The sequence below is a fragment of the Haplochromis burtoni genome, unplaced genomic scaffold, assembly GCF_018398535.1.
Source record: "Haplochromis burtoni strain Fernald_Lab_line unplaced genomic scaffold, NCSU_Asbu1 Contig_49, whole genome shotgun sequence".
Classification (NCBI taxonomy): domain Eukaryota; kingdom Metazoa; phylum Chordata; class Actinopteri; order Cichliformes; family Cichlidae; genus Haplochromis; species Haplochromis burtoni.
Window position 1 is genome coordinate 2,161 of NW_024582410.1, and position 26,778 is coordinate 28,938.

Consider the following 26,778-nt stretch of genomic DNA (forward strand, 5'->3'; position numbering starts at 1 on the left):
CTCATGGCAAACGCTTGTTCAGCCTTTCACAGACTTGCTGTAAATGTCAGTCCTCTGTAGTTTCATAGATAATAAACCACATCCACTCATCCATACGTCTACATGAGTTGGTAAAAGACATTGACAGTGATGTAAACCGTGCACTAAGCCCTTGTTTATATATTTATGGAGCATCCCGTTGTTTATTTTTAACGTTTTTTCTGAGCCAGCACCAACATTTATGCAGCGTTGGGATTTAAAGCAATTTATATCCCTTAAAATCCCCCATTAACTCTCATTTTATTCTGCTTCTAACAGCTTCTAGGTTGTAAATTGCAAAAAAAAAAAAAGACTTTTAGACACCTTTTGCTGACTGAGAAGGCAGTTTAATTTTCACATTACTGCAGCCTCAAAATGTGGGAGATGGCACACAAGAAATGCCAGTTAATTCCACAGATCAAATCTACCACTTATTTTAAATAGTGTCTCTCTACATAGAGACAGTATTTCAGCTAGCATACTACAGTTACTTTACCTCTGATTTGCCTGAAATTGATAAGGTTTACAATTTGGACATATTATATCATGTTTACTGTGAAATTTTAGCTTTATATATTTAAAAAAGACTCATCTACCGACTCTTAGGCTTTTTATTTTCTTGCACATTTAAATCTGAGGCCGTGTTTAAACATTCACTTTAGTTTCATTTATATAGTGCCAAATGACAACAACAGTTCCGTCAACGTGCGTTATATTTATAAGGTAAAGACTCTACAATAATACAGAGAAAACAAAGAAAACAGCAACAATCAGATGATGCCGTATGAGCAAGCAATTTGGTGACAGGGGGAAGGAAAAACGCCCTTTTAACAGGCAGAAGCGGGCTCAGGGAACGGCGGCTATCTGCAGCGACGGTTTGGGAGTGAGGCTGAATTTTCTGTGAATAATTTGGAGTGATGCTGACTGTATTTGGATACACCATCTACTGATATTTGTTTGTGATACAACTTTTTAGTAATATTTTCAGAATCCAGCATGAAAGTTGAATGTAAATCACATAACTATTTAATTTAATCTATTTGTGAGGCTAAAATTGTAATAAAGCTTGAATAATACATAAAACATTTTTGCAAATCAGAGATTGTCAAGCAGACGGCCCACGATGATATGAAATGGAGTGACCGAATACTTACATGATTTGATATAAATGTAGCAGGTGGCTCATTCAAATAGTACTTCTTGATCACAAATACACTCACCTTCAATAGAGCGGATCTTTGCAAACAGCTGCAGATCCAAATCCTACCAGCCTCTTCATGTAGATTTTCTTTTTTTAACTGCACAGTTCTCATCTTTTCGTTGTTTTTGAAAGACTAATGTTAACATGTGAGTTTGTATCATAAGGTGAATATTTTATTTTTTTCACCTGAAAGCATGTGGTGCACCTCCATTCCTTCATTTTGCACCTTCAATTTTGTGTCAGATTTACAAAAAAGGAAAGACATCGGATAAAATCATGGTGTGACTTCAGAGACGTACCTTACTCAAATAGACTGCATGTTTCGCTTTAACTGCAAAATTTGTCTGACACGATGTGCAGAACGGTAACTCAGTAATGGCCAAAGGCCTTTGCCTTCCTGTCACAATCTATCTGCCTCCCATTCAGTGGTTGGAAAACCAGAAAAATGCAAATGAAATGTGGTTAATCAGCTGAGAAGTGAATGTAATTAGGAAGCAGATGGGAGCGGTCATTTTTGAAAATGATTGTTTCTGTTGTATATGCAGAGATTTGTTGCTCGTTAGGATTTCATATTGCGAACACTTTACAATAGGGGAGTCTCTCTGCAAATACACAGCAGCTGCAATGGTTCACTGCAGACGTGTCGTGTCAGTGTGTGTGCTTTTTCTACATGCAAAGTTCGATGATTTGGTTAATGAGGAGGCAGCTAACTGCTCACCCTGCAGTGACCTCAGTGTCAGAGCAGGAAGTTGCTCATCTGATCAGTTCTGAGCTCATCTGCGATCTGTTTTTAGTATACTAAAAAATTCCTATATATAATTGTATACACCTAATTAGAGGTTTGTAGTGCACAGCAGTGGGTTTTGTTCTTTTTCTCGAGTATGTCTTTTCACTACAGTCTTGATGCTGAGTATAACTATCGGTGAAAGTACACTTTAACAAACTTTTGGTCTGTTTCACTACTGTCTCAGCATCTTTCTGTCCAGTGGATTCACAATTGTTTTCACTTTCACTAACTCCTTTTACACGACTGCCCTGAGACCTCAGTGATTTTCACCACCTGAAGGTATAAATAATCCACCAGGATTCTGTGAGGAACTTCCTACAAACCAAAAACAAGCTGGTGGAGGAGAAAGTAACTCTGAGAGCTCTGCAATCAATATTGTACTGATTTATTAACTACAGCTTTTCCCATGAGTGTTAATTTGTGTTCAAATTGTTGAGCAAGACTAAGAGAAGAGCTCTTTAAGAATGAATACAAAGAGAAGATTTGTAGAGATTCTTAATGCTTTGAAGCCTGGAGGAGACAAATGATTCTCCTCTTTCTTAATTTCCTTGGTAGAAAGCGGTGAAGTTTTGAAGTCCCTGACATCACAGCTGGGCAGCAGGTCCAGTTTGAGGTATGTGAAATATTACACACACTATAATGTGCGAGTAAGTTCTGAGATGGTGATTGTTGTGCAGAAATGGGGCAAGACCCAGATGGTAAAAGTACATTTTGCAAATGAGAATCAGTGCAACGTGATTTGTGATACTTGGAGATGCATCCTTATCATCTGCAGAAGCTGCACCAAGGGTTAGTACTACAAACAGAGTAGGATTTGCAGCTAAAGCTTCATTGAAATATTCAGGTTGAAAAGTTGCAGACACTACAACAGAGGAACATTACTCAAATATCTCCATCTTTGCTCTCAGTCACAGTGGTAACCAATACCAAAATAAGCCACTATTGTCAGATAATGTGTGTCTAGGAATGTTTATGTTTACTCTGGTATTAGATCTTCTATGCAGTGATTGAGAATGGGGGAAAAAAAAAAAGATGATGTAATAACAACTTCATTCCATGGATAAATATGGTTGTACAAGTCATATTTTATTTAATGTGATTTACAAGGATATAAATAATGGCCAAAATTACAAAAATCAGTGTGCTGGAAGCCCAAGCCTATGTACATTAGTTGGTCAGCAGTGATGACACCAAATAATTCATGTTAGTTTGCACTCAAAATACAGTCTCTACAATCTACCACTTTTTTTTTAAATGTCCAACCTTTATTTTGGTACCATGTTTCCAGTGCCATTTGCTGCAAATCCTTTATTCTTTTCTTTTACATGTATGAACAATGAGTTGGCAAAATATCTATGTACACTTTATAACTGGATGATTTCTCATCCAAATAATACAGTAATACTGCGTTTTTAAAATAGTACATCTGCTAGATAAGAGTAGAGCCCCGTGAGAAATGATGGAGAGTTGACCTGACCTAAAAGTTAGCTAGCCACCTGCGACATTCGCTCTCTGTGTACAAGTGTGATCGCCTAGTTTCGGATTTTATTTTATTTTTATTTTTTTGTTAAAGGATTGCCATCATTCTCAGGCCCAAGGTTTTCATTTCAGCATATCATAGAAAAATAATGTAACATTAAGACAACAGTAGACAAGAATTGCACAAGTATAATCATAATCCTCATGGTAATATAATACTCTCATATTAAACATTAAAATGTCAGGCAATACGAATAGAATACTTTTTTTTTTTTAGACTCTAGATGCTTTGTTCACATAGGCTCTTCATCCATTATGAGACACCCGTTGCATCTTGAGCGTGTTGCAGCTAGTCATTTACACACTTGTGCATATATCTCTTTATTATTTTCTGACATTAAAGGAAAAACAACAACAAAGAAATAAAATAAAGAGGACCAAAAGAGCCAGCCAGACATCGTGGAACTCATGCCAACACTGACACATGCCCGGGGATGCCCTTTAGTCAGCCCGCCGTCTATTACCTAAACATGCCCTGTAACCATACTCACAGTCTCCATGGAGATGCTGACCTGCCAAAAAGTTCGAAGGTCATGCCTCCCAGTTGGGCGCATAAAACGGATCCTGCTGGAGTTGCAGAAAGTTGAGGCTGCTTTCAAATAAGTGTACATTCAGAGCAGACGGTCGTCTGTCAAGATGCAGTCCTGTCAGTGTGTGTGTGTGTGTGTTTAATTATTAGTTGGTCCGATGTTTACTGTGTCTAGCAACACGTGGATGAATGACGTTAAAATTTTGTAGTCAACTTTAAACACTGTGGAGTAGCATCCATGTTTGTAGTCCTTTTGAAAAGTGAACAAGAGGGTCCTTTGTAGTCCTTTTTGCATTGTGTGTGTGACAAGGTCCATGTTTAGGGCTGGCTACATTCTTTGCATTCCACAGTAATAGACATGAGCATCCGGCATTGCCCTGCAAATGAGATGACATCACTTATCGAGAGAGCCCTCACACCCCGCCTCTCCACTGGCCCCCCTGCTCAGCAAATCCAAAATGGCCACCATGCGTTTCACAAGCCACATGCTAAACCTTTTACATACAAGATTTATTCCCCCAAATAAAACAAGGTTTATGGGCTGGGAAAAAAAATGAAAACAAAGTAAAAAAAAAACAAAAAACTCCACGTGATTAAAGTAATTCTGAGCAGATACACAAACATGTGCTGAAAAAAGGTGCTAGAAAAGCAAAAGTTCACCTAGATCTTCCTGTGTCACAGGTCAAGTTTAAAATATAGTTTGTCAAAGAAATTTACAAGTTTATCTCCAAAAAATAATCTGATATAAAGAATCAAAAAGTTGAAATACATTCTAGTAGCCTGCTGGATGAACCAGTTTGAGTCAAAGTTAGACTGTGCTACATCACCTCTCCCAAAGTTCAGCTCTCCTCTTTGATTAAAAAGTGTTTAAAAAGTCTAAATTTCCCTCCAGTTGTCAAGTTAGAACAACATCCCTCCTCACTGTCAGCTCCCACACGGTGCTCAGAGACAGCTAAAACACTGTTTCGCCTCTTAGCAGTGCTCTGGTTTCAAATCTTGTTCAAGTTATCAGGGGCAGTTGGACAAAAGGGCTAAAATGAATAGTAAAGTGAGGGATGGAGGCAGTTGGAGGAGAAAAGGAGGAGAGAGACGAAGCCAAATGGTTGCACCCATAAACAGGAAGAAAAAGAAACAAAAAAAACAAGAACTGGAAGCAGAATAACCGAGTGGTTGACTGCTGACTGACCGACAAACATGAAGTGGAAAAACAGAGCTGACCATTCCCCCTACAGGTGGAGACAGAAGTGCACCACAGCCCTGGGTTCAAAGGTCATGCGCCAGCCCTGCAGGCAGGAGGATGTGGCCCAGGCCAAAGAGAGGGGGGGAGAGCAGAAATAAAAGAGAGAAGAAGAGACAAGGAGAAAGAAGAGAGAGACAACGCAGCGCCAAACGTCATCATGCAGTGGACAGGCTCGGCTATCGGGGGCGGGGCGAGATGGTTTTTTTTTTTATTTAATTTTTTTATTTTTATTTTTTCAGCCGGTGAGGTGGCGCGGCGGCGTGCGTCGCTCGTGCCCAACTCCGGGGCGGGGCCCCGGTACAGGGCAACCTCTGAAAGGCACACACACACAGGATTGGACAAGGCGGGTGTATGTTAGAAAATAGTGGTCTCGTACTTGGTGTTGACTCCTCTTTTGGCCTCCTGACCTGGCTCCACAATCCACGGCACGTTGGCATGGCCCTTCTGATCCATGGATGGCTGCTCCATCTGACAGAGAGAGAGTCGGAGGAGGAGGAGGACGGGGAGAAGCAGAGTTAGAAAAAAACAAGAGGGGGAGAAGCAGGATAAACGGCCAATTTATTATATAGTATCGCTGTGTTGAATGATTTCAAACCAAACAATGCAAAAGTCTGTGTTGTAGTTTTAAAAAAATCCACTTGAGGTGCAATTTTCAGATATTATTTCATGCTGATAGTCGGTGACATCAGAGTGATACAGTAGAATGAATGAGATGGAGGTGGAGGATCGGCTGCTTACAGAGAAATGAGGTGGCGGGAGAAAATATTACAGATGAGAAAGCAGAACTGAGAATATACACATTTTTTTTAAATATGAATAAATGTCATGTCTGTGTTCACACTGAGGCAGTGCATCACCTATAAGCTGTACGAATGGTAAATGAACTAGTTCTTATATAGTCCTGTCCCACTCTAAAATGCTATACAACCTTCTTCATTCACAAGCACTTTGGCCTTGGCTTACCCAAGGATGCTTTGGCACTTCCAGGGATCGAACCACAAACCTTCCGTTGAGCAGACAACTTGTTCTACCTCCTGAGCCACTTCCTGCAGCTTCGAAGACTTTTAACAGAGATGCTGTCTGTAACTGCAAAGCCATCGTGGTGGCTGAGAAACAAACCAAACAATCTAGAGCGCTTTCAAAAATAACCCCAAGGCAACAATCAAGAGGCGTATTGCCGAGGGTGGCTTTCCTCCAGTCTGTTGGTTTGTTTTCAGATGGTTTTGGGGGATGGCAGCGGTGGTAAAGTTGACTCGGTACAGGAATACGCGTGTTTGTAAACTTGAATTGCAAACATATATGAGCAAATTATTAACTGCATCTCCATGTAGTGTTAACATTTTATAATAAAGCCAAAAAAGATCAGCTTTGAAAGGTGTCGTAGTGTTGTTGGAGGAAACTGGATTAACTCTGCGGTGCACTGACAGAGCCATGGTTCTGTTATCTTCTCTTAACACACTGCTACAGCAACAGTACTGAAACTAACTGTAATTTTAATATGGTTCTCTATCCTCTTCTTTACACACACGCACACATGCGCACACACACACACACACACACACAGCCAGAGCAAGACCATATAATCCTGTTTTGGGGTTATAGGATTAGGGCAAACACAGACACACTTTCGATCTCGCGGCATCACAACACATCACGCTCAGTGAAGAGCTCATCCAGAGCATCACCAGTATCAAATTCATCAACCACACATGAAGACGCTGAATGAATCGTCTGCCTTCAAAATGAATTTTTCCCAAGGAAGGGGTGGGAAGAGAAACTTTAAGTGATGCTACCGGGGCGTCCAATGTTTGATTTGGCTCCGAACTCAGTGGTCCAAACCGATGTAAAACATGCTCTTTGTAGTGTGGGTCTATTGAACTTTTGAATAATTTCTTGGCGCACTACATACACTGTGGAACGGCAGTCGTTCTTTAATGACCCTTTATAAAAATCATATGCTTTGTGTGATAGATGAAGATGTTTCTGGGCGAGTGTGAGGTTGGGCCAGAAGTGAAAGCACTCCAAATATAAAAGTTCAGTGCAAGCATTTAGTTCTGGAAGTACTGAACCTACGTGGTTTTAAGTGTGTTTAAGCATTTAGCTCATTTTTAAGCATTTGTTATAAAGGGTAGGCAGTGTCTTAAAATGCTCCAGCAGGCCACTCTGAGTCCAGCGTTTGATTTGATGATTCGCATGAAAATGACTTGTGAAGTTTTAACTACACATTCAATCCCTGAGAGATCTTAATATAAGTACAACAGTAGACATCAGTTTTTCCACATATGAAATGAAAGAATCTGTCAGCACTCTTCAGGCTTAAACTGGAAGGAATAAATCTGTAAACTGCAGATTTATGCTGTAAAAAAACAAATAACACATTTCTGTAGATGTTGAAAACCCAGAAACTTTTCTCCCATTTAATTCTTTATTACCTAATTACATTGGTGTATGAGTATGGAGGGACCCATGGGGATCTTTATAAAGGAAAAATGCAGCTAAAAGTCCAAAATTTGTCCCTTGTTATCATTTTCCAAAGCTATCCAGTGAGGCACACTGGAGTCTTTGCCAGACCGATTCTGGCCCCCGGGACTTATGTTTCACAGCCTTGATCTAAATGAAGTACAGCCTCTAATGTTACAGTCAAACTAGGGAAAACCATAGTTGGAGACTGCAGGATAACCACAATTATTGTGAACTTCCAGCCCTATTGCCTTAGTTGCTTCAAAGAACAATCTTCAAAGTAAATTTGACATGTGATAAATTGGCAAGAAGACCAATTTGCTCCAATTGAATGGAGTCAAGTTGTTCAACTGTAACAAATCAGTAAAAACACAAATCTGTTGCCATCTATATACACAGAAATTCACATAAAATTCTAAGTCCTGCCAGACCCTCATAAATTTAAAACAGAAATTCAGAAATTCATTCCCACATAGTGATATAGTTTCTGCAGAACGGAAATGTAACTGCAAAATGCTATAGGCAGTCTAAAACCTTACTTTTATATAGGAATATAAACGCAAAATAACCAGTTGAATCAAGTCCCCTATTGCGATGCTTTCCTGCTGAGTTGCACTTGTCGGTGAAGACTGACTCAGGGTGATTACAATATGCTGGAAATCTGTCTCCATTTATAAATTAGATGGAAATTATTTGCAGACTGCTGCTAGTCTATCTGAGGGTGACTGCAGTCAATCTGAGTCATACTGCGATGGTGTGGAGACAGGTTGCCTTCTGCCAGTTGACCCAAGCAATCACCATGTGATTGAAATTGGTTGCCCAGAATTTGAGTGTGTTGCACGTTCAACACACTCAATATAATATATAATATACTATATAACTATAAATCAACGTAGTCTTTGGGCAACCACCAGTTTTTTCCAAATCGGAAAGAGGTTGCGGTCCTATTTTCACTGTAGTATGACTGAGCCATGAAAGAGCAAGTAAATGGGGAAAATTTATGCAATTCAGTATTTAGGCCACACAACCTGCAGCATGTGCCACTGAAAGGCTGACAACACTTGTCGTAGCTGGCAAGCTAGGACATACAAGGTCACTAATGATGAGAATCTTTGGCAACTCTAAGAATTTATTAAACACAAAAAAAGAAAGGAAGGAATTCACGAGATAATTATTGACTGAGTCGAATTCTCAAGAGCCAGACCCTTTAATTAGCATAATTTAACAAAATTTAAAAAAGACCAAAAAAAATCCCTCAATCCTTCAGCTCGGTCCAATTACTGTTAGCTGGTTTATACGTCCAACCACTCAACTCTACTGTTTATTGATCAAAGCGCTTTATTTATATTAATTTACCATCTCAAATATACCACAAAGAAGGAGGCGGTGCATCTCCATCCAGAGGCTGAATTGGTACAGACAGACACGTAAAAACTGAAGCACTTATGAAATGGATTGGCTCTGCAAGATTGGCTGTCTTTTTAATACCAGCGCTACTAAAAGTGATATGGAGCCATGGGGTAGTAAATGAAGAAACACACACGCACACACACAGCAAAGAGGACACACAAGGATGCAGAGTCAGTTGAGTAAAAGCAACAGAATTAAAATGGAAGCACTTACAGATGGCGCCTTCTCCTTGAATAAATGAAAAATTATGTGAAAACAAAGGATAAGAGAAGGAAAAGCGTGGAGGACCTGTGACTGAGCTTTGTGAGGAAGATGGAAGAGTCGAGAGGGAGGAAGAGGAGGGTGAAGAGGAGGCCGGTGAGGGGTGTAAATGTGGCCCAGTGACCAGCGGCTGGAGGGGGGCATGATGACCTACAGGGAGGCAGAGGTCATACACAAGTCAAAGTCGGCCTGCTCCAAAAGCAACAAAGCAGCAAGGCAAAAACCACAGCCAGGACAGAGCAGCTACATGGCAACAGAAAAAAGGCAACAGCGGTCTAAAACCAAGAGCAAAAAAACCATGGCAACAACATGGCAGCAAATTCATTGCCCTGGAAACAGCGGGGGACAGCAGCATTACCACAACACAGCAAAACTCAAACTGGAGAAGGCAATGTTACGCCACACTTATATAGCAACTCCTGCATGGCAACAACACTCCCACTAGTATGAATATGCCACAGCAACTGTACCAAAAAAGCTCTGAAAAAAAAGTGTCTCTAACACTCAGGCTCAGTTTATTCAAATGGATTTAGACAATTTTCCCCAGGTTCATGACGGGTTTCCAGTTGTTTTAAAGGTTGTTAAAGGGTAAGGGTTTCCTAGTCTCTCAGTTTGTCAGTTAGATTTGTCTGGTTAAGTAACAAAAAATATAGCAACAGCGAAAACACTTAAAAGCCCGATTTTGCTAACCAATTAGTGAAACCACGACTGCTATGTCCATCTTTAATATACAGTATATGGGGCGGAGGCATTTTTCTACACTCATAGTCTCCATCTTCCATAAAAACTTCTAAACAGCTGTTATAATCTGATACGGCCCAGGCCTGTTGTAGACCATCTAAAATGAAATCTGTTGCTTTAAAAGTGTCACATTACAGATTACAGTAACATACCAGTCTTCGTTAGTTCAAAGTTCACCTTTGTAAGTTAAGTGGAAGTTGGGGGGGATTTGCAAGCTGATATGCTCACAGGAGAAATATGACAATGGGAGGTTGTGGAGAAACTGTTACTGGTGCACAGAGAAACAAAGCTACTGTATTTTAAAGGACATGGGTTTAGAGGTGCTGGAGGATGGAGATCATTGCTGGCGGGTGGCAGGAATATTAAATGAATCCTGCAGTATCTTTGCCCTGCTGCACACCGCAAGCCATTAACTACATCACACACACATACATATACATGAAGCAGGCAGGAAAAAAGACAATTAATGGTTAATGTAATGGTTGCCGACTAAGCAGATTGTGTGTACACATGCCATCATCCATCATCTCTGTAGGCACTCTCCTTTCCCATCTTTCCTCACCATCTCACATCTCACACTAACTTTAGAAAGCGAGAGCAGTCCTATGAAACTGCTGTTCCACTCAATCACCTTTTTTTTTTTCATGACTCACAGTATGTAAATTTGGTCCAAGCACACCGTTACAGCAGCAACTATAACTCTGTACCAGGCCTTTTGGACTCACATGTGTGCTGCTGAGCCTGAGCTGGTGTTTGTCAGTGGAGGAGGGTAGTGAGTGCAGAGTGGGTTAGGGTGACTATTTTAATTGTCTGTTGTGGGGTTTATGGAAGGGCTGCAGGTTTATTGATAGACTTTGTGACTGCCGTATTTGATGGAGGTATGACACATGCTTTTATGATACCGTTTGGAAAAGAAGCTGTTAAACAGCGAGGGCTGGGTATTGATTACCATAATTTATATGTATCAATATAAGTTGCATAACTGTTAGGGGCATATAGAGTCCACTAGAAGCATGACTGATAAATTTTGACTTGTCTGAGACCTATTAAGCTCATTTCAGCTTCAGATTTTAAGCCTTGGACTCAACTCGAGAGACTTTGAATGAATGTGTCCAAAGTAACTGCTGCAGACTCTTAGTTCACCACCTGCCTAAAACAGGCCATTTTACTTCCTCTCCTTTTTAAAGCCACAATCCCTTTAAAATTTCTTCTCTTTGCCGTTTGCAAACGGGAGGTTTGACCAGTGGGTGGGTGCATGAGATAATATCCTCGCTTTGGTGTCATATAAGAGTACAAGAGTACATCCAAGAACAGAAAAACACTCTGAAATTGAGCCATTGGTGCATCTGCAGCCTGAGCTTTTGGAACACTATAACTGTAATATTTGAAACCTTGGACACTTTTAATATGACCATCCGTCATTGTAGCTTTTGCCTGGGCTCAGACGTTGGACTCATCCCGATTATCGAGTTGACACAAGACATGAAACAGTTTTCGTTTGCAGAACGATCTGTTCAATAAGCACTATTGAAGGGCTATCTTTTAGCCCATCGATGCTACAAGCTGGACTAAAGCCATTGTCAAGCTACTATATAGCCGCCAACGAGGATATCTATTACACTTCAGGGAATGTCAGGCTAAAGGAGGAAACAGAACAAGTTCACAGTTCTGAATGATATCTGCAAGCAGAAATAAGGGCAAAAATGGAGCACTTTGCTCTGCTTAACCATCATCGTTCTCTAAATCCATTACGGTTGCATTCAGGTGCTTTCCTGCAGGTTTGAGAGAAGACTAGGTTTTTTTCCTCTTTTGCTCTGTATGCACTGATGCAGCTTAAGTGAAGCTCCTCAGCTTATCATTTAAACCATCAAAGCATTTGTATATCAGCATTTGTATTTATTTCTTATCATACCCAGCCCTACCTTAAGCAGATTACTGCACATGAGCGAAAAGCTCGTCCCTATAATGCACTCCTCCACATGAGAATTCTTTATCTTCTTTTACACAGAACCACACACACACACACACACACACACACGCACACGCACACACGCACACCCGGAGAGAGAGCGGACAAGCCTCCCTGGAGCTTTATGCAAACACGCATCATCAATCAGCCAAGTGTGTAAGAGACTGCAGGGACAGTAAGACTGAGTGAACGCTTAACAGATCAAATATCCACCTACACCTCTGCCGCTTAGTCCGCTGGGCCAAGACGCACGCAAGCAAAGAACATGAGCAGATAGAGCTAGAAAACCAATCTCAGATGTTTAGAAATAATGTAAATGAGTGAGGATGATACTGGTAGGGTATTATGGACAGAGTCCAGTGAAAATAGGAGTGCTTTATTGGAATGAAATTCAAAAAATTTGAAGCTTTTTTCACTTTAGACCAAAGCAATCCAATCCAGACCATCTGGAACATGTGGCCTCACTATTGTGGAACTTGACAGGGATGGATTTTTTCTTTGAACAGTAGTGCAGCTGTGCAGCTGTGCAGCTGTGCAGCTGCGTTACTTACAGACTTGCGGATGTTGATGCGTGGCTTAGGGACAGGTTTGCTGGGTTTGCTGTCGAAGCTTTCGGGCAGTGTGGATGATCCGTGGCCACTCTTCCTAGCCTGTAGGGCTAGCTGGTAGGCCACCTCGAAGGCCTGTCCAAGCGTCAGGATGATCTCGTAGGCCAGGTTCTGATAAAAAGGCAAAATCAAATAGGTTAATGTGATCTTGGACAGTGAGTTTGATGTTCGCCTGTGAGCACAGCAGAGTGTCAATACTGACCACATCAAAAGCAGTGAAGACATGGCAGTAGTGGTGACTGGACTTGAGGTCTTTGGTGATGTAGGCAAATGTGGACAGATCCTCTGGATCCTGAGCTGCACACGAGATGTTACGAATCTCATGCTCCGCTATGATGTTCTACAGAGAGAGAGCGAAAGACGGAGAGGAGGAAACAAAAAGAGAAAACACAGAAGCAGAACGATAAAGAAGCGCACAGAGAGATCGTAGATTATCTCCATTGAGCCACTTCACGGAAAAACAAATCTGATTTATTATTCATCTCAAACTCATAATCACTGTAGCACACTTTTCAGTTTGAGACGTTTCTGGAGTCACTAAGTCGGAATTTGTCCTCTGGTAATGTCACTGGAGAACGCTCAGACTTTGTGTTGCGTTAATTAAAGCACATCTCAGCGCTGTGAATTAAAAAAACATCAAAGCCCAAAGAGAAGTTTTAGCGGGGGCCAACATCAGTAAACATTACATTTAAGTTAGAAGTTGCTTTGAGCTATTATAAGAAAATATGCTGAAAATGCATTAAACTTTGATCTAGAAGAAGTGGATTTTTTTTAAGGGCATGAAAATGAAAACATTAAAACAACATATTGTAGAGATAAAAAAAAAACGGTGCAATGCAGATGATTCCACCTGAGAGAAATCAAAAAGAAGTTGCATAACATTCAACCAGTGAAATGCCAGGTTAGTCATACAGGACAGAGCTGTCTCTCTGCACTGATTATATATAAATAGGCATATTGATTACTTGGTTTAAGCTAAGAGAGGAATCCTCTCCTTGTAGTTGTTGTTTTGGGTGAACCCACACAGCAGGTAACCACAGAGGACTGATAATGACTTACTATATTTGATCATCCTAATGGATTTTGTACTTAATACGGTTTCTTTCCGTCTGTCGTTCGCGGTTTAGTACATTAGTGAAAATCCACGAGGACGGCTGCACAGATAGTTTTATTATTACATTTTAAAAGATGTTTTAAGGATGCTTTTTATACATTAAGAGCTATAATGGTGTCAACAGGAAGACGCATAATCATTTTTCCAAAGTCTGTGTAATTTCCCTCCACAAATAATTGCACATTTAATTATCTTTATATTGTGTTGGAGACAATCGCAGATATACGTAGAAGCGGACGTCTTCACGCAGCCCATTTTAGTTTCCAGGGCGTGGAGGAAACCCTACACTAGCCTAACGCAAAATGAGTTGTGGCGTGCCGTTGTAGAGGGAGCTGCTGCACATTTCATCTCCTTCTGTGTTCTATAACAACGCAGGACTGAGAGAAGGCACAAGCATGTCTGTGTGACTAATTGGAGAACTGAATTGCCAAATACAGATTTACTTGGGATTTTTTTTTTAATTAATTAATTTTCTGGTAAGAATCACCAGCTGGTCTCCTTCTCATCACTGTTGGGTAACTTTAATATCTAAAACTGTCTCTGTATATTTCAGTGTGGATGACCTACTTGAGCATACTCTGTTTTAGTGCAATTCAAACAAGAATCCAAATATGTACCCGATTCTTTTCTTATACATGTGCACATGAAACTCAAATATTTCCATTCTGTTCTAGACTTTCAGCTCATCCCTTTTCATCCTGATTATTGCTTGTTTGTGCTCTGTGTACATACCGTTGTAAATCAGCGAGGCTGCAGCAGCACAGAGCAGACACGAGCACTGCAATGCTGTGCGGGCTTTACACTCAGTGTGTCATTTACACCGGGCCTCACAGGAAGCGAGCCGTGCGCATTGCTGTACCTTATTTGTGGCGTCGATGAACTTCACTCCTTTGTAGGACACGGACAGCACGATGGTCGGCACTTTCTTCATCTGTTCTGTCGACTTCTTGTGCAAAAATGAGAAGGTAGAGACAAAAAAAGAGGAAAAAAAACAGCAGTGACTTTGGAGGCAGCTCGTGAAAGTAAACTTGACAATTTAACTTGGCGTATTTAATGAGGATTTCTGTTCTGCTTTGATTGCCAAACTTTAGTCGCACCATTCTCAAAGGTTATGAAAAATAAAATAAGAAACTACCTTTCTACACTCAAGTCACTGCAGCGATTCAATTCAATAAGTCTATTAACTTTTAGGTCATATCGGGCTCTGACAGTATATCTCTCCTCACTCCTTGTAATTACATACCTATACTGAACTCATTATGCCGAGAGGTGCTGTGAAGAATTGTGTGATTTACAGCGATGTCAGCGTTACCCTCCCAGCTGTCATTCTACCTGACAAAAGGTTTAATATATTCAAAGCTTCCTTCTCTGAACAACTTTGTGTTCTTCATCGCTTGTCATCTCCTCCTCCTCAGCATCCATATTCCTATCACAGCCCGTCCTTTCTTTCTCCTCCCTTGTCGAACACGCGAGCTGCTATCCCATATCTGTTTGTCTTTGTTCTGTTCTTTGCTCCCTTCCTGCAGCATGTTGCTGCTACAGTTCGACCCTGTCACTATCAGGTAGTGTTGAAAAACTGACAAAGGCAGTTCGCTGGCAGTAAATCCGAGCCGAGAAGTGAAGTTGGATCTTAAACATCCAAAACTACCTCAACCGTGGAGGGAAGGATGAAAGAGTGGTACGTTAGCGATGTTACAAAAGCTGGGGTTAATATGACGTGCATCTCTTTGCACCTAATTACAACCACAGTGTGCAGGAAAAGGTTGGTAAAACTGAGGAAAATGAGAAGCAGAAGAAAAAATTCCCTCTGATGATGGTGGCATACTGTAAATATAGAAAGTAAGAAAAGAGAGAAGAGGAACCGAGAGCTTTGCATACGAATATTAAATTTCTTCTTCACACCGCAGCAGCTCGGGGTGAGAGCCGGGGGCCGGAGGAGTGAGAGAGTCAGCGTTAAGAGTAAAATATGGAAAGAATGAGCAGGATGAAAAGACATGGATAGTAGGGCACATTCCTCTTTCTCTTTGTCAGTAAGAAACAAAGGAAAGGAGGAATGAAAAAAAGAGGGAGCAGCAGAATGACACAAGGCGTGAGGAAGAGATAAGGTGATTAGAGGTAAAAGGGGGATTGTGAGGTATCAAGCAACCCAGGCAAGGATATTAAAAATAAATCCCTCAACACACTTAATCCACCGCTATGATATTTTAAGTTTAAGTTCAAGTGAGAGCGTGAGGGCATTCAGACTGTGTCCCAGATTTAAAGGTTTAGTAAGCCTGCTCTCATGCTAGCTGCTATAGTATAAGCTAGTAAGCATAGCTTGGTAATAATTTTACTTAAATTTAACTTAGTTAGTTTGGGGCCTTAGTCCATGGGGCCCGGTAGGGCACAGCCCAAAAAAGGGACATGGGCCCATGTTATTGTAGGCCCACCACCCACAGGAGGCGCAGTAGGGGTCAGGGGTTAGGTGCAATGTGCGTCGGGCGGCAGCCAGGAGCAGAGGCCCTGGCAGGCCGATCCCTAGCTATCAAGGCTAAATTTGGTCGAGTGAGTTTTAATAAATCAAAATTATCCAGATGTTGGCTTGAGGTTCCAGTACCAGAAATAAAGTTAGATTGAGCTTTACCCTCATCTTGGCGCAGGCATCTTGTGTGGACTCCGTCCCCCTCAGCTCCTTCACCAACATTGAGCCCAAGTACTGTTGGAAACACACAAACAACACGATGCTAGGTAAATACGTGAACTTTTGCATCAACTTTGTGACTGCTTTTAAATTTCCAATAACTCAAACGGAAATGATAGAGACAAAGTCTAGCAGCAGGAAGAGTCATCTGCTGTCAAATTTCTTCGCCGTTCTGATGGTGACTGATAAATTAGTCAGAGCCATCCTCTCAAAGAATGAACAGACCATCCTGCTGCCATCAGTGCTGCTCAGTAGGACATTGCTGTTTCTACCATTACTGCTCCTGTCTAGGTCGGGACTGGTGACAGCTGTTTTACTGCCTCAGCTGCTTGCAGCGGTGACCCTGCTCTATGGCTTGATTATGATAAAATGGCTTGAGCCAACCTGCCAAATGATCAGCAAGCAGTGCCGTAGCTGAACGCTACACTGATCTCTGCTGAAGAGGATACCACAACCTCCAACAGCAGCCCTCTCTAATCACATCGTAAGTTAAGACACCTGCTTCATCAATGTATTTGTAGACTGTATATCAAAGAAAGAGCATCTGGGTCTGAAAATCGAAACTGATACATAGTTCCTTAAACCTGCATTCTTAATGATAGCTAGCCTGGGGTAACTGGTGTCTCCCCCTCAGCTGTTGTATCTAGTTTTAAAATGCCAAGATATGGCTTCCCAAGAGGACATTACTAAAACCAGTGTCTGATGTCCCAGTGGCTAGTCAAGCTTGCATATACAGTTTATCTGCAGATCCTTTTTTTTTTTTTTTTGCTGATAAAAAGCTAGTTCTACCCTTTTCCAGTAGCAGAGCACTTCATTTTCAGTTTTGCAAATGAGATTAGATCTGGAACCTATTGCAGTTTGGGGGAACATTATAAAAATTATATTTTCCACTAAAGATAAGTTGACTTAGTTTTAGTTCTTAGAACAAAAATACCATCCCATTCATTCATTCTCAGGATAAGCAAAATTAGGGTCACGAGGTGCTCAAGCGAATTGGCAGAAATCGGTATCGACCAAAGAAATTGGAATCTGTGCATCTCTACCTCTAACCATTGCTGTGTGTCTAGTTTAGCAGCTGGCCAGGTCTTGACTGTCAACCAGCTCAGCCTGGATGTAAACAGCATAAACAATACAGAAGGCACTGAGTGGATGGCTTCCTACATGGCTCGTATGGGGTTTCATTAAAGGCACACAGCAGTGATTACATCAACCTTGAGTGGCTCCCTGAGGTACATTAACATTGCTGTCTGGTAGATCCTTCTGTCTGGATGCAGTTAGTAATTTTGCACACGTAGTATCAGATTTAATAAAGAAGCTACTAATGGTGACGGTGTTTTACAGGGACAATGTTTATGTAGGCATTAGAGCACTTAATGGGCGTGACATTCACTGCCTCACAATGACTGACCAGCTTCTTGACGGGGCTTTATTCCCCAAAGTGGGACCTTAAGCAGGCTTTTAGTGAATTAGGAGAGAAATATTTACAGCTTCATTTATCTCATCTATTTAACTCTACAATAAATGACTCGAAAGTCAAGGACCACACGCGATTTGTCTTGAATCTGATGGACAATATATTCGCTTAAAGTCACGAAACATCATTCTGGGCCAATTGCTTTGCATGATGAGTTGCTTTTTCGCAGCACAGACACTGACTCAGTCATATTTTCAGTCTAGTCCTTGGCAGATCAGAAAGAGGTCGTCTGGGCATGTTAATACTTCGTCTTGACTCAAGCTAACAACGTTAAATCGCTGTTATGGCTGGCTTGCTGGCAGTTATCTGAGAAATTGCATTATAGTTGCACACAAGACCAGCTGCTGTCTCCTATACCATGTCGCTGGCAGTAATTTTTGGTTTTTATTAGTTTCAAATAAAATTCAAGGCATCATAACAAGGCTAAGACTCTACAGCCATGCTACTAGCTTTGTAAGTCTGTATCTGGGTAACTGTAACATCCGCATGCAACGATGAACAGAAGGACATTTTTAATGTTTAGCATATGTTAATATATTGTTATTCTGCATAGGTTTATGGTTTTCATTACATGCTAAGTGGACAGTGGACCTCTAAGCCTGCTGGGATTGTCACCAACAAATGTAAACTTCATGTTGGTGTTGGAGGAAAAGGTCGAGAAAACTCTGAATGACAGTACTGTCCAACAATCTTGAGCCACCCCCCTATTTCTTTATATTTTGCTTCCAAGGAGCCAGATTTTTCTTGCAATTTTTTTTCTCCAGTTCTCCAGCCTTTCTAATCGTCTATCAAAGCTTTTCTTTGCACATTTGTTGGATTTCACAGTCCAGCGCTAACCCCTGACCATTTTCAGAGGAATGTTTCATTAGAGGGGCCCACATCCTCATTTTAGAGGTTTGACAGCGGTTTTTAGTGGATAAAATCGAATGGCTTAAACATGAACTGAGCTGCGGTTTGGGGAAGGCCTCGGAGGGGACCGGCAGCGACTTTTGGGCCTGGCAGATCCCCATGTACTAATGGGAAGTGAAGAAGTGAAGGGATTGAAAATGAGAACAAACTGCTTGTAGAACAGAGGATGTCATATATAGATAAGAACTGGAAGTGTTCAGAGGCATAGTCCCACTCCTCTAATTCATATAATTAATCTCCAATTAATCCACTTAATACTGACCTTTGAATGATTCAAGCACAAAATACGCACCCAATGCAAGGAATGAGTCAGTGCTGTCTACACATAACAGACAACTTAGCATTTAAAATGGATTATTTCCTGTCTTTATCTTTCGTTGATAGAAGCCTGTCACAAACAAATTATTTGTTCTTCTTTTTTTAACTGAATCTGTGTAAATGTCAAGGATTTTTCAAACACTGTTTGAAAGAAAAGAAAAAGTATTTTGCACCAACAAGGTGATTTTCAAAGAGCTACAAGCAGAAAACTTGTATCTCAACACAGTGCCATTGTGCTATTAAGAATTTGAGAAAACTAATCAAGTAGAGGACAAAAGAAGAAGTGTCACGCCTAAAAACTCAGATGAATAGTACCTGAAAGTCAAGTTCTTAAGAAATGAGAAACGAGGAGAAAAGGCTGAGGTATCCCAAATGACACAAGAACTGAACTGAAAATCACTGGCAACAGGTCTTATGGAGGGATGTGTCATGATCGAGCCACAACAGTGAGTGTTTACAGCCAAACATCCCAAGAGGAGCTTTGAATGTCCTTCAACAAGCCTGGAGAACTTTTCCTGGAGACTATTATAGACATACAAGAAAGCTGTGAAGCATAAAGGTGGTCACACCAAATATTGACTTTGAAGGTTGTTAGAATTGTACAGACTTTATTTGCCTTATATACTGAGTTCCCATTTGTGTTTCCAAATGTTTCAGTAAATCACTGTTTCCCATTTTCCTACTAAATACAAAGCAACATGAGCAGGTTTAGCTCACCAGGTTGACCCATATGAAAGAGCGATATCACAAAACATTCGTGTCTGAGCCCTGAGTATTACTCAAAGATATTTTGTATTTTCCTATCTTCAACGTTTTTTTTTTTTTTCATTAATAAGAAAGAGTAGGCAGTCTGTGCTGAGATAATATTGGCTGTTAATGATGTTGCATGTTTGGTAATAATGTCAAAATGTCTGCAGGGTTTTGCGGGAAGTGGATCTCTAATAACTTCAGATAATAATTTCAAAATCTAGTTGTAAAGCTGACATAATAAAGTTGCAATGTTCCGCGAGGAGCCGCTGAAAGTAGAGAGAATTTTGTTTGTTTGCAGTCTGAGCTGAAAATGAGAACACCGTTGATGCATCGCATCTATTGTTCTGCCCTGGTTGCTTTCTTCTTCTTCTTTTTTTAGCAATTCCTCTTTTTTTATTAAAACAAATACAATGCGGTCCCCTTCAGTGTCTTATCCATCTAATTTATTCTTATTCACTCTCCAGCTTCCGTCACCTTGCCAGTATTCACACTGAGCGCTCTTGCCTGGCGCTCTGTTGAGGCTCTCCCTCATTTATCTCACTCTCTGAGCTTTCTGGAGCCTGTTGTCCTGGGACAGATAGCATTAGAGATCTTGTCATAAATGGCTCCATGAAAGCACCACCACCACTTTTCCCCGGTGGCCCACCCGTCGTCGATTCCTCCCATTTTCCCAAACACATTGCTTGTGTAGTTATACAACTGTTGGAAGCCTAATGGTCCAAGCTTCTGCTATCAATCTTCTAAGGTGTAAAAAATAAGAAGGGTGGGTTTCTAACAGAGGGATGACACACTCTTGGGAAACTTCTTGCACCTCTTTTTCACAGCCTCTATCTCATTTTTTTCCCTGCTTTTTTTTTCCAAATTAGACATCAATTTAATTTCCCAGCTTCTTTTTTTCCCCTCTGTTACATAATAACCAAGCTCATAACTACTCTGTTTTCATCTCACTGCCATCAAACCATCCAGTCTAAGAGATCCATTTATATTGCCTGTCAGTGTTTCTGAAAGCAAATGGCAAATTGGTTTCTGGTTACCAAGTAAGTAATCGCTTCAGCCTGGAAGCTCAGTATGTAACCCGTGAGAGGTGCGAGGCTGTATCTGTGGTAACGTGGATATGTAACATCCTTTATGTAACTGGCAAAGGTCTAAATTTACCAAAGTACTGAGAATAACCGAGTGCAGTATTGACTGAGAGGTGAAGCTGAGGGTCACTGATCTTTAATAATGTTATATGCAGTAGGAATTGACAGCATTCAAATAGAACCGAAACATTTAGTCAGTTAAGCCACGAATGAATCAGCAAAGATTATGACTAGTTTTTCAATTGGTAGGAAAAATATATAGTTATTTATAGTGCTTGGATTCAGGGATTTTACTGCTACATTATAGAGAATTTATAAACCACATGATCAATAAAAAGGGAAAATTTAAGAATGCTCAACAACAGTGTATGACTCACATAGGCTTCGTAGTCGCAGGACTGAAAGATGAGCTTCTCGGGGTGATGCTGCCAGTACTGCACCGGAGTGGATGAGGTGGCCTCGTTTGGCGGGCGCAACGTGATTGGCTCACACCACTCGCCTGCCTGAAAACACAAGCAATTGCACGTCGGGATTACACAGGAGTAAAAGATGAGGGCATGACATTGCGGTCTGTGCTGCATATCCTGCATATCCCGTGTTGACCTGATAAAAGTGTGTAAGTTTGTAATACAACAGCTTTCATGACTGCATGTGGACACGCCATCAAGGGGACATGCTTTGGACAGCATCCAAAAGGAAATTAAACTTGGATGAATTATGCTCGGCTCCTGCATGTTCGCATGCTTCAGCTGAGCCGCTCGCTGCTTTTTCACCCAGTAAAGTATCCAGCTTTTTTTTTTTTTTAAACAGAAAGAAAATGCCCAAATCATGCCTTCATCCTTCTCGAATGTGTCAGGATAATAAGCCTGTTTTTTTTGTTTTTTTTTAGTCCTCCTTTTATAAATGAAACCAGATGATTTTTGCCTGAGGAGGTATTCACACATCCTCTGCCAAACACTGCATTTTTATGTGTCTGTTCACATCTGACTGTTTTTGTTTGCCGGAAGGCTGATGGACCGCAGAGGTGAGATCTTCTATTCCAATGCAAAAACTGTTGAATAAACAGCTCAGGGACGAACCTTTGGAGAGAGTCCGCGAGAGTCAATTCTATGCTATACGCTACCGGTTTAACCACATTAAACAGTTTTTCCCTTCTGAGAGAGACGATTCAAAATATTTAGTCGGTAAAAAGTTTGTAGTTTTACCACTTTAATGGCCAAATGTGTCTAGAAAGAAGTGAGCTGCAGTAATTGTTCTCTGGGGAGGAAACAAGGAGAGTGAAAACAGACGGTGAGGGAAGAGCTGGCGTGAGAAACGTTTGCGGCAACCAATCATGGAAACATTGTGACAGCCAGAGAACAAGGGTAATGACACAGAATAAGGATGTTTCCTCCTTCCTCTAACAGTTGTCCTTCTATTCTTGCAGAGATGATTCAACAGAGATTTGCTTTTGGAAAAGGGGGGGGGATACACTGTGACGCAAACACACAAAAAAGAGATTTATCAGGGCAAGCATACCGTGTGCTAGTCTGCACTGATGGGCTCTCTGATTCACACGGAGACACCAAAGGACCCCAATCATACTGAACCAAAACACAGCTGCTGCTGCTGCCTCCGATGTAAGCCGGGATGTGTCTGAATCACTGTGCTGCTACTGATTGAAAGCCATAATGTTCTAATTTAGCATTTCACATGAGATTACAAGTGGCTAAATGGACGAGATGCTTACTTCTTAATCTATTAATATATATTAATATATATATAATATATATATATATATAGTAATATATATATATAATATACACATATATATGTGTGGTTTGTTATTTTATTACGTGTCTATCAGCAAACACTGCCCATTAGATGCGTCTGCTGTAGATTATTAATGATGACTTATGTTAGAATAACTAAGCAGACAATATTTTTATCTCCCATCTCATATTTTAAAGATTGTCATTTGATTACTAATATTTCATCTGTAATTAAGATATATTCTGCTGTCCTGATTACAAAATGCCTGCCATGAAGCTCATTTGTTTCTAATAAATAATAATAGATTACAGCTTACATGTAGACCTGAAATCAGATTTGCATTTATATTACTTTACATAAAGAAACGCATTTTGGTATGAAAATGAGCTTTTCTACTATTTCTTATTCTGTTTTCTTAACTCTCACTGTTCAACAGTGAGCAACACAATAAACCTTGAAAGGTTTTGATGAGACGTATTCGATTTGATTCAGTGTTATATTTCGGCTTTTAATGCAACTATCAGAATGCTTATGTATTCAAGCAGCCAGGTCTGCATCTATGATTATGACCATTCATAATACACTCCTGGAGTCCATCCCTCTCTCCCAGTTCCCATCTTCATTCATCCCTCCATCCTCTCCTCCCTTCCTCACCATGCTGACTTGAGCCATCTGTCGCTCCAGCTTGGATCGCGGCACGTCCTCAAAGTAGTTGTCATTGCTGCGCTGCCTGCGCCGGGCGTCCGCCTGCATCATGAGGTGCTGCACGTCCAGAGATCCACCTGGGACCCCTGCTGTGTACGCTGCCTGGCCTACCGACGGGCTGAGCTGGGGAGGAGTGTGGTTTCCTCCGGGCTCCTGGTGCAAAACAGGCGTGGGCAGATTGAGAGGGGTTAAAGGAAGCAAGTCAGGTTTTGTATATCATATTATAATGTGCTATGTCACCGCTGCAAGTGTAAAAGTAGGGCAATGCAGTGCAATGTGTCACATTACATTTTTCAGCTACAGTGATGCTTTTCTGCTGACTACCCAAAACCACTTTGCAAACTTGAGGACGAACAGCAGTGTCCTGTTACCAGGAGGTCTCAGTAGATCCATCAGTGTCCTTAATCACAACAGTGAACCCTTGCCTGCTCACTGTAAGTCACTTTAAGCGAAAGCACCTGCTAAATCCTTAAAGTGGAAAATGATGTTCATTTAAGAGGTTTTCAAACTTGAGTAGAAACTCAAATCCCCAAAAGAATTAAAACTTCCATTGGCACAAGGGTCTTACAAAGTAAAAGGTCAGTTATTTCTCCTGAGAGGCTGTTCACTTTCAGCTGATATCGTACGAGAAGACTCTTGAAGAAGCTTGGTAATATTTTCTTGCCTATGCAAGCTCATGCATTGCATCTCAGTTGCTGTCTAAAGCTTTGCTGTGTTCCTTCACCCATTTTGTCCATCACACAAAACTATCTGCTCCTGTTTGTGCAGGATTACTGAGTAAACACAGCCCTCTGCTCACACACTGGAAGAAAAGGGGCTTGAATACATAATTTTTCCCTGCACTAAGCCATTCAGTATCATCACGCTTTGCTTTAATTACACATCTTTGTAACACCTTTAGGGAATTTTGTGAAATTAGGACTGATATTAAAAGTCTGAAAGTCTCGTTTCAGACTAGACTATTTGCTTGCTCTAGTTTGGAACTTTTTTCTGTTTTATGTGTCTTGAAGTGTGGACTTTAAAACGTTTAAAATTGTTACGACACATTCAAGCAATACCGCATACTATACACGCTGGATCTAGCTGAAGCTAACAGCGCTTGTGCCTGGTTAAGCATTTCAAACTTTATTAAAGGAGCCAAACAAATTCCTTTCCCCCTGGAAACTAGCAAGGATTATTGTTGTAATATTTTTCAACCTATTTCATGACTCAGCGGTTTACGGGAAGACGTGTTTAGGAACAGCGGGCTGTTTCAGCACTGCCTCCAGATTTTCAGGCTTTCTCTGGGCTTGAAAAAAACCGAGATATAGGAGTGTGGCTGTGATGGGAGAGGGAAAGCCAATTCATTGTGAGTAGCATCCAGGACAAATCAGCAGGGAGGAAACGGCAGTGGGACGGCCATTTTGCCTCTCTCCGAGAGATTTGGGTAATCATTTGGGTGGTAACTGCAGCAGTGGGGAGGCTGAATTTCCCTCAGAGAAATAGAGAGCCATCTGGGAAGGGAACTACTGTCTTATAGAGTCATGATAATTTGAATCCTAATTGGTTAAGATATTGCTCAATATTGTCATGGGTAAAACCGCATACTGTCAGCTTGCAGAGACTCACTCACCCGTAAGGAGATGGCCCGTGGAGGTTTCTGTGGGGTGTCTTCGTGTAGCCGGTCCCCCAATGAGGCCAGAATCCGTTTTCTGTGGCCGATAAGGTTGATCTTCAGTACCTGATGAACACAAAGATATTCGTTTTCATGCATTGTGCACAAAGATCATTCATTGTAGGAGACCTGAAATAGTTATTTGACGCATGTCCAAAACATCTGTGTTGGGGACAGACATCAACAGCTCAGGGATTTCTACTATAGTTCTTCTCCACACCAAGTTTTATAATGTACTAAAAAACGATGACTCTCACTTTCATTTGCATAATTTAAAACAAATTTTAGCGACAGCAAAAGAGTTCAAAGACTTAGTCGGGATGATAACAAGATTATGTGAGTGTTTAAAAAAAAATGCAAAAAGGTAACAGATCATCATCATTAGCCTAAAATGGAGAATAATACTAGTTTTCAGAAAAGGGTTTCGGAGACAAAACCATTGGAGAGCACTAGCAGAGCACTCAGGGGTGCGCTAATGAGTGCATAATGATATAAAATGCCCCTGAGAACACGCATGTCATTGTTGTTATTACATTACCAACATGGCTTGGATGGCTCCATTCAAACTGGTGCCTTTACCTGAATAACAGCACAACTGTACCTTATATACAAAGAACATCAGGTATGTATGAGACTTACGCCTAAGAGAAACAGTGAGAGAGACAAGGGTATAAAAAATACATTTGATCAATTAATTATTGCTCTTTTGTAACGCTGATCACATTGGTCTGATCAATCTGAGAATATGACCTTAAGAGTAGCCACATCTGGATCACGGTTTCCATTTTCATCTACCCAGCTTTGTTTACAGAAGCAGGTTTATTTTAAAAGGATAATAAAAACCCAAATCCTCATTAGATCGTAGCTGATGGTTATTCAAAGCATTTTGACAGCAGGATATCTCTTGCAACCGAAAACTGCTCACTCTCAATCGGTCTGTTGCTCGGATGACAAATGGACAACAAACAAAAAAGCATAAAAGCATTCACTTGTATTTTTATTTTTATTCCTATTTATTCTATTTATCCCCTTCGTATATTTTATTTATATTTGTCTCTGTGTTTGTGTGTGTGTGTGTGTGTGTGTGTGTGTGTGTGTGTGTGTGTGTGTGTGTGTGTGTGTATAATATTCTGTAACTGTAACTTCTGTCGGTGCTGTGCTTTTTGGAAATCGAATTTCCCAGAGGAACCCACCCGAGGGATTAATAAAGTTCTATCTTATCTTATCTTATAAAACAGAAATCTTCAAATTTTGTCTTTTTTAGAGATTACATTAATGGTAGATGAAAACAAAAAGCTGTTTTTGAAATTTTAACTTGTATGATTCTTCTTAAAATTATATATAAAAAAACAGAAAGACAACAGCAAAAGGTGAGTCTCGTACATCTTCATTAGCCCTTGATCCTGAAAGGACCTTGAAGCTATAGGCACACCTTTTGTTCTCATGTACATCATTTACAGATCCAACCTGTGCTCTTATGTAAATAACACTGTTTATATAACATCACAAAGAATTAGCTGTTTCTTTGTAATTCTAATGGAAGATAGGCTAGCTATAGCTTTGTATGCGAGTTATAT

General features: G+C 40.7%; 1 protein-coding gene across 5 annotated transcripts in view; it reads right to left on the minus strand.

The window, feature by feature from the left end:
* Positions 1–3,071: 3,071 nt before the first annotated feature.
* The window catches only part of anks1b (ankyrin repeat and sterile alpha motif domain containing 1B), a 274,655-nt gene continuing 250,948 nt past the window's right edge, over positions 3,072–26,778 (minus strand). For 3 of the 5 annotated variants that reach the window (XM_005947550.3, XM_042220446.1, XM_014329284.2), the window contains 9 exons: positions 25,160–25,267; positions 23,497–23,700; positions 21,468–21,593; positions 16,501–16,572; positions 14,737–14,823; positions 12,966–13,103; positions 12,707–12,874; positions 5,691–5,782; positions 3,072–4,451 (listed from right to left, as the gene is read on the minus strand). In XM_005947550.3, coding sequence (XP_005947612.1) covers positions 4,403–4,451; positions 5,691–5,782; positions 12,707–12,874; positions 12,966–13,103; positions 14,737–14,823; positions 16,501–16,572; positions 21,468–21,593; positions 23,497–23,700; positions 25,160–25,267 — 1,044 coding nt within the window. In that variant the 3' untranslated portion in view covers positions 3,072–4,402. Of the gene's footprint in view, positions 5,783–12,706; positions 12,875–12,965; positions 13,104–14,736; positions 14,824–16,500; positions 16,573–21,467; positions 21,594–23,496; positions 23,701–25,159; positions 25,268–26,778 lie in introns of all 5 variants that reach the window. The other 2 variants (XM_005947551.2, XM_014329283.2) reach the window with 2 other exon arrangements.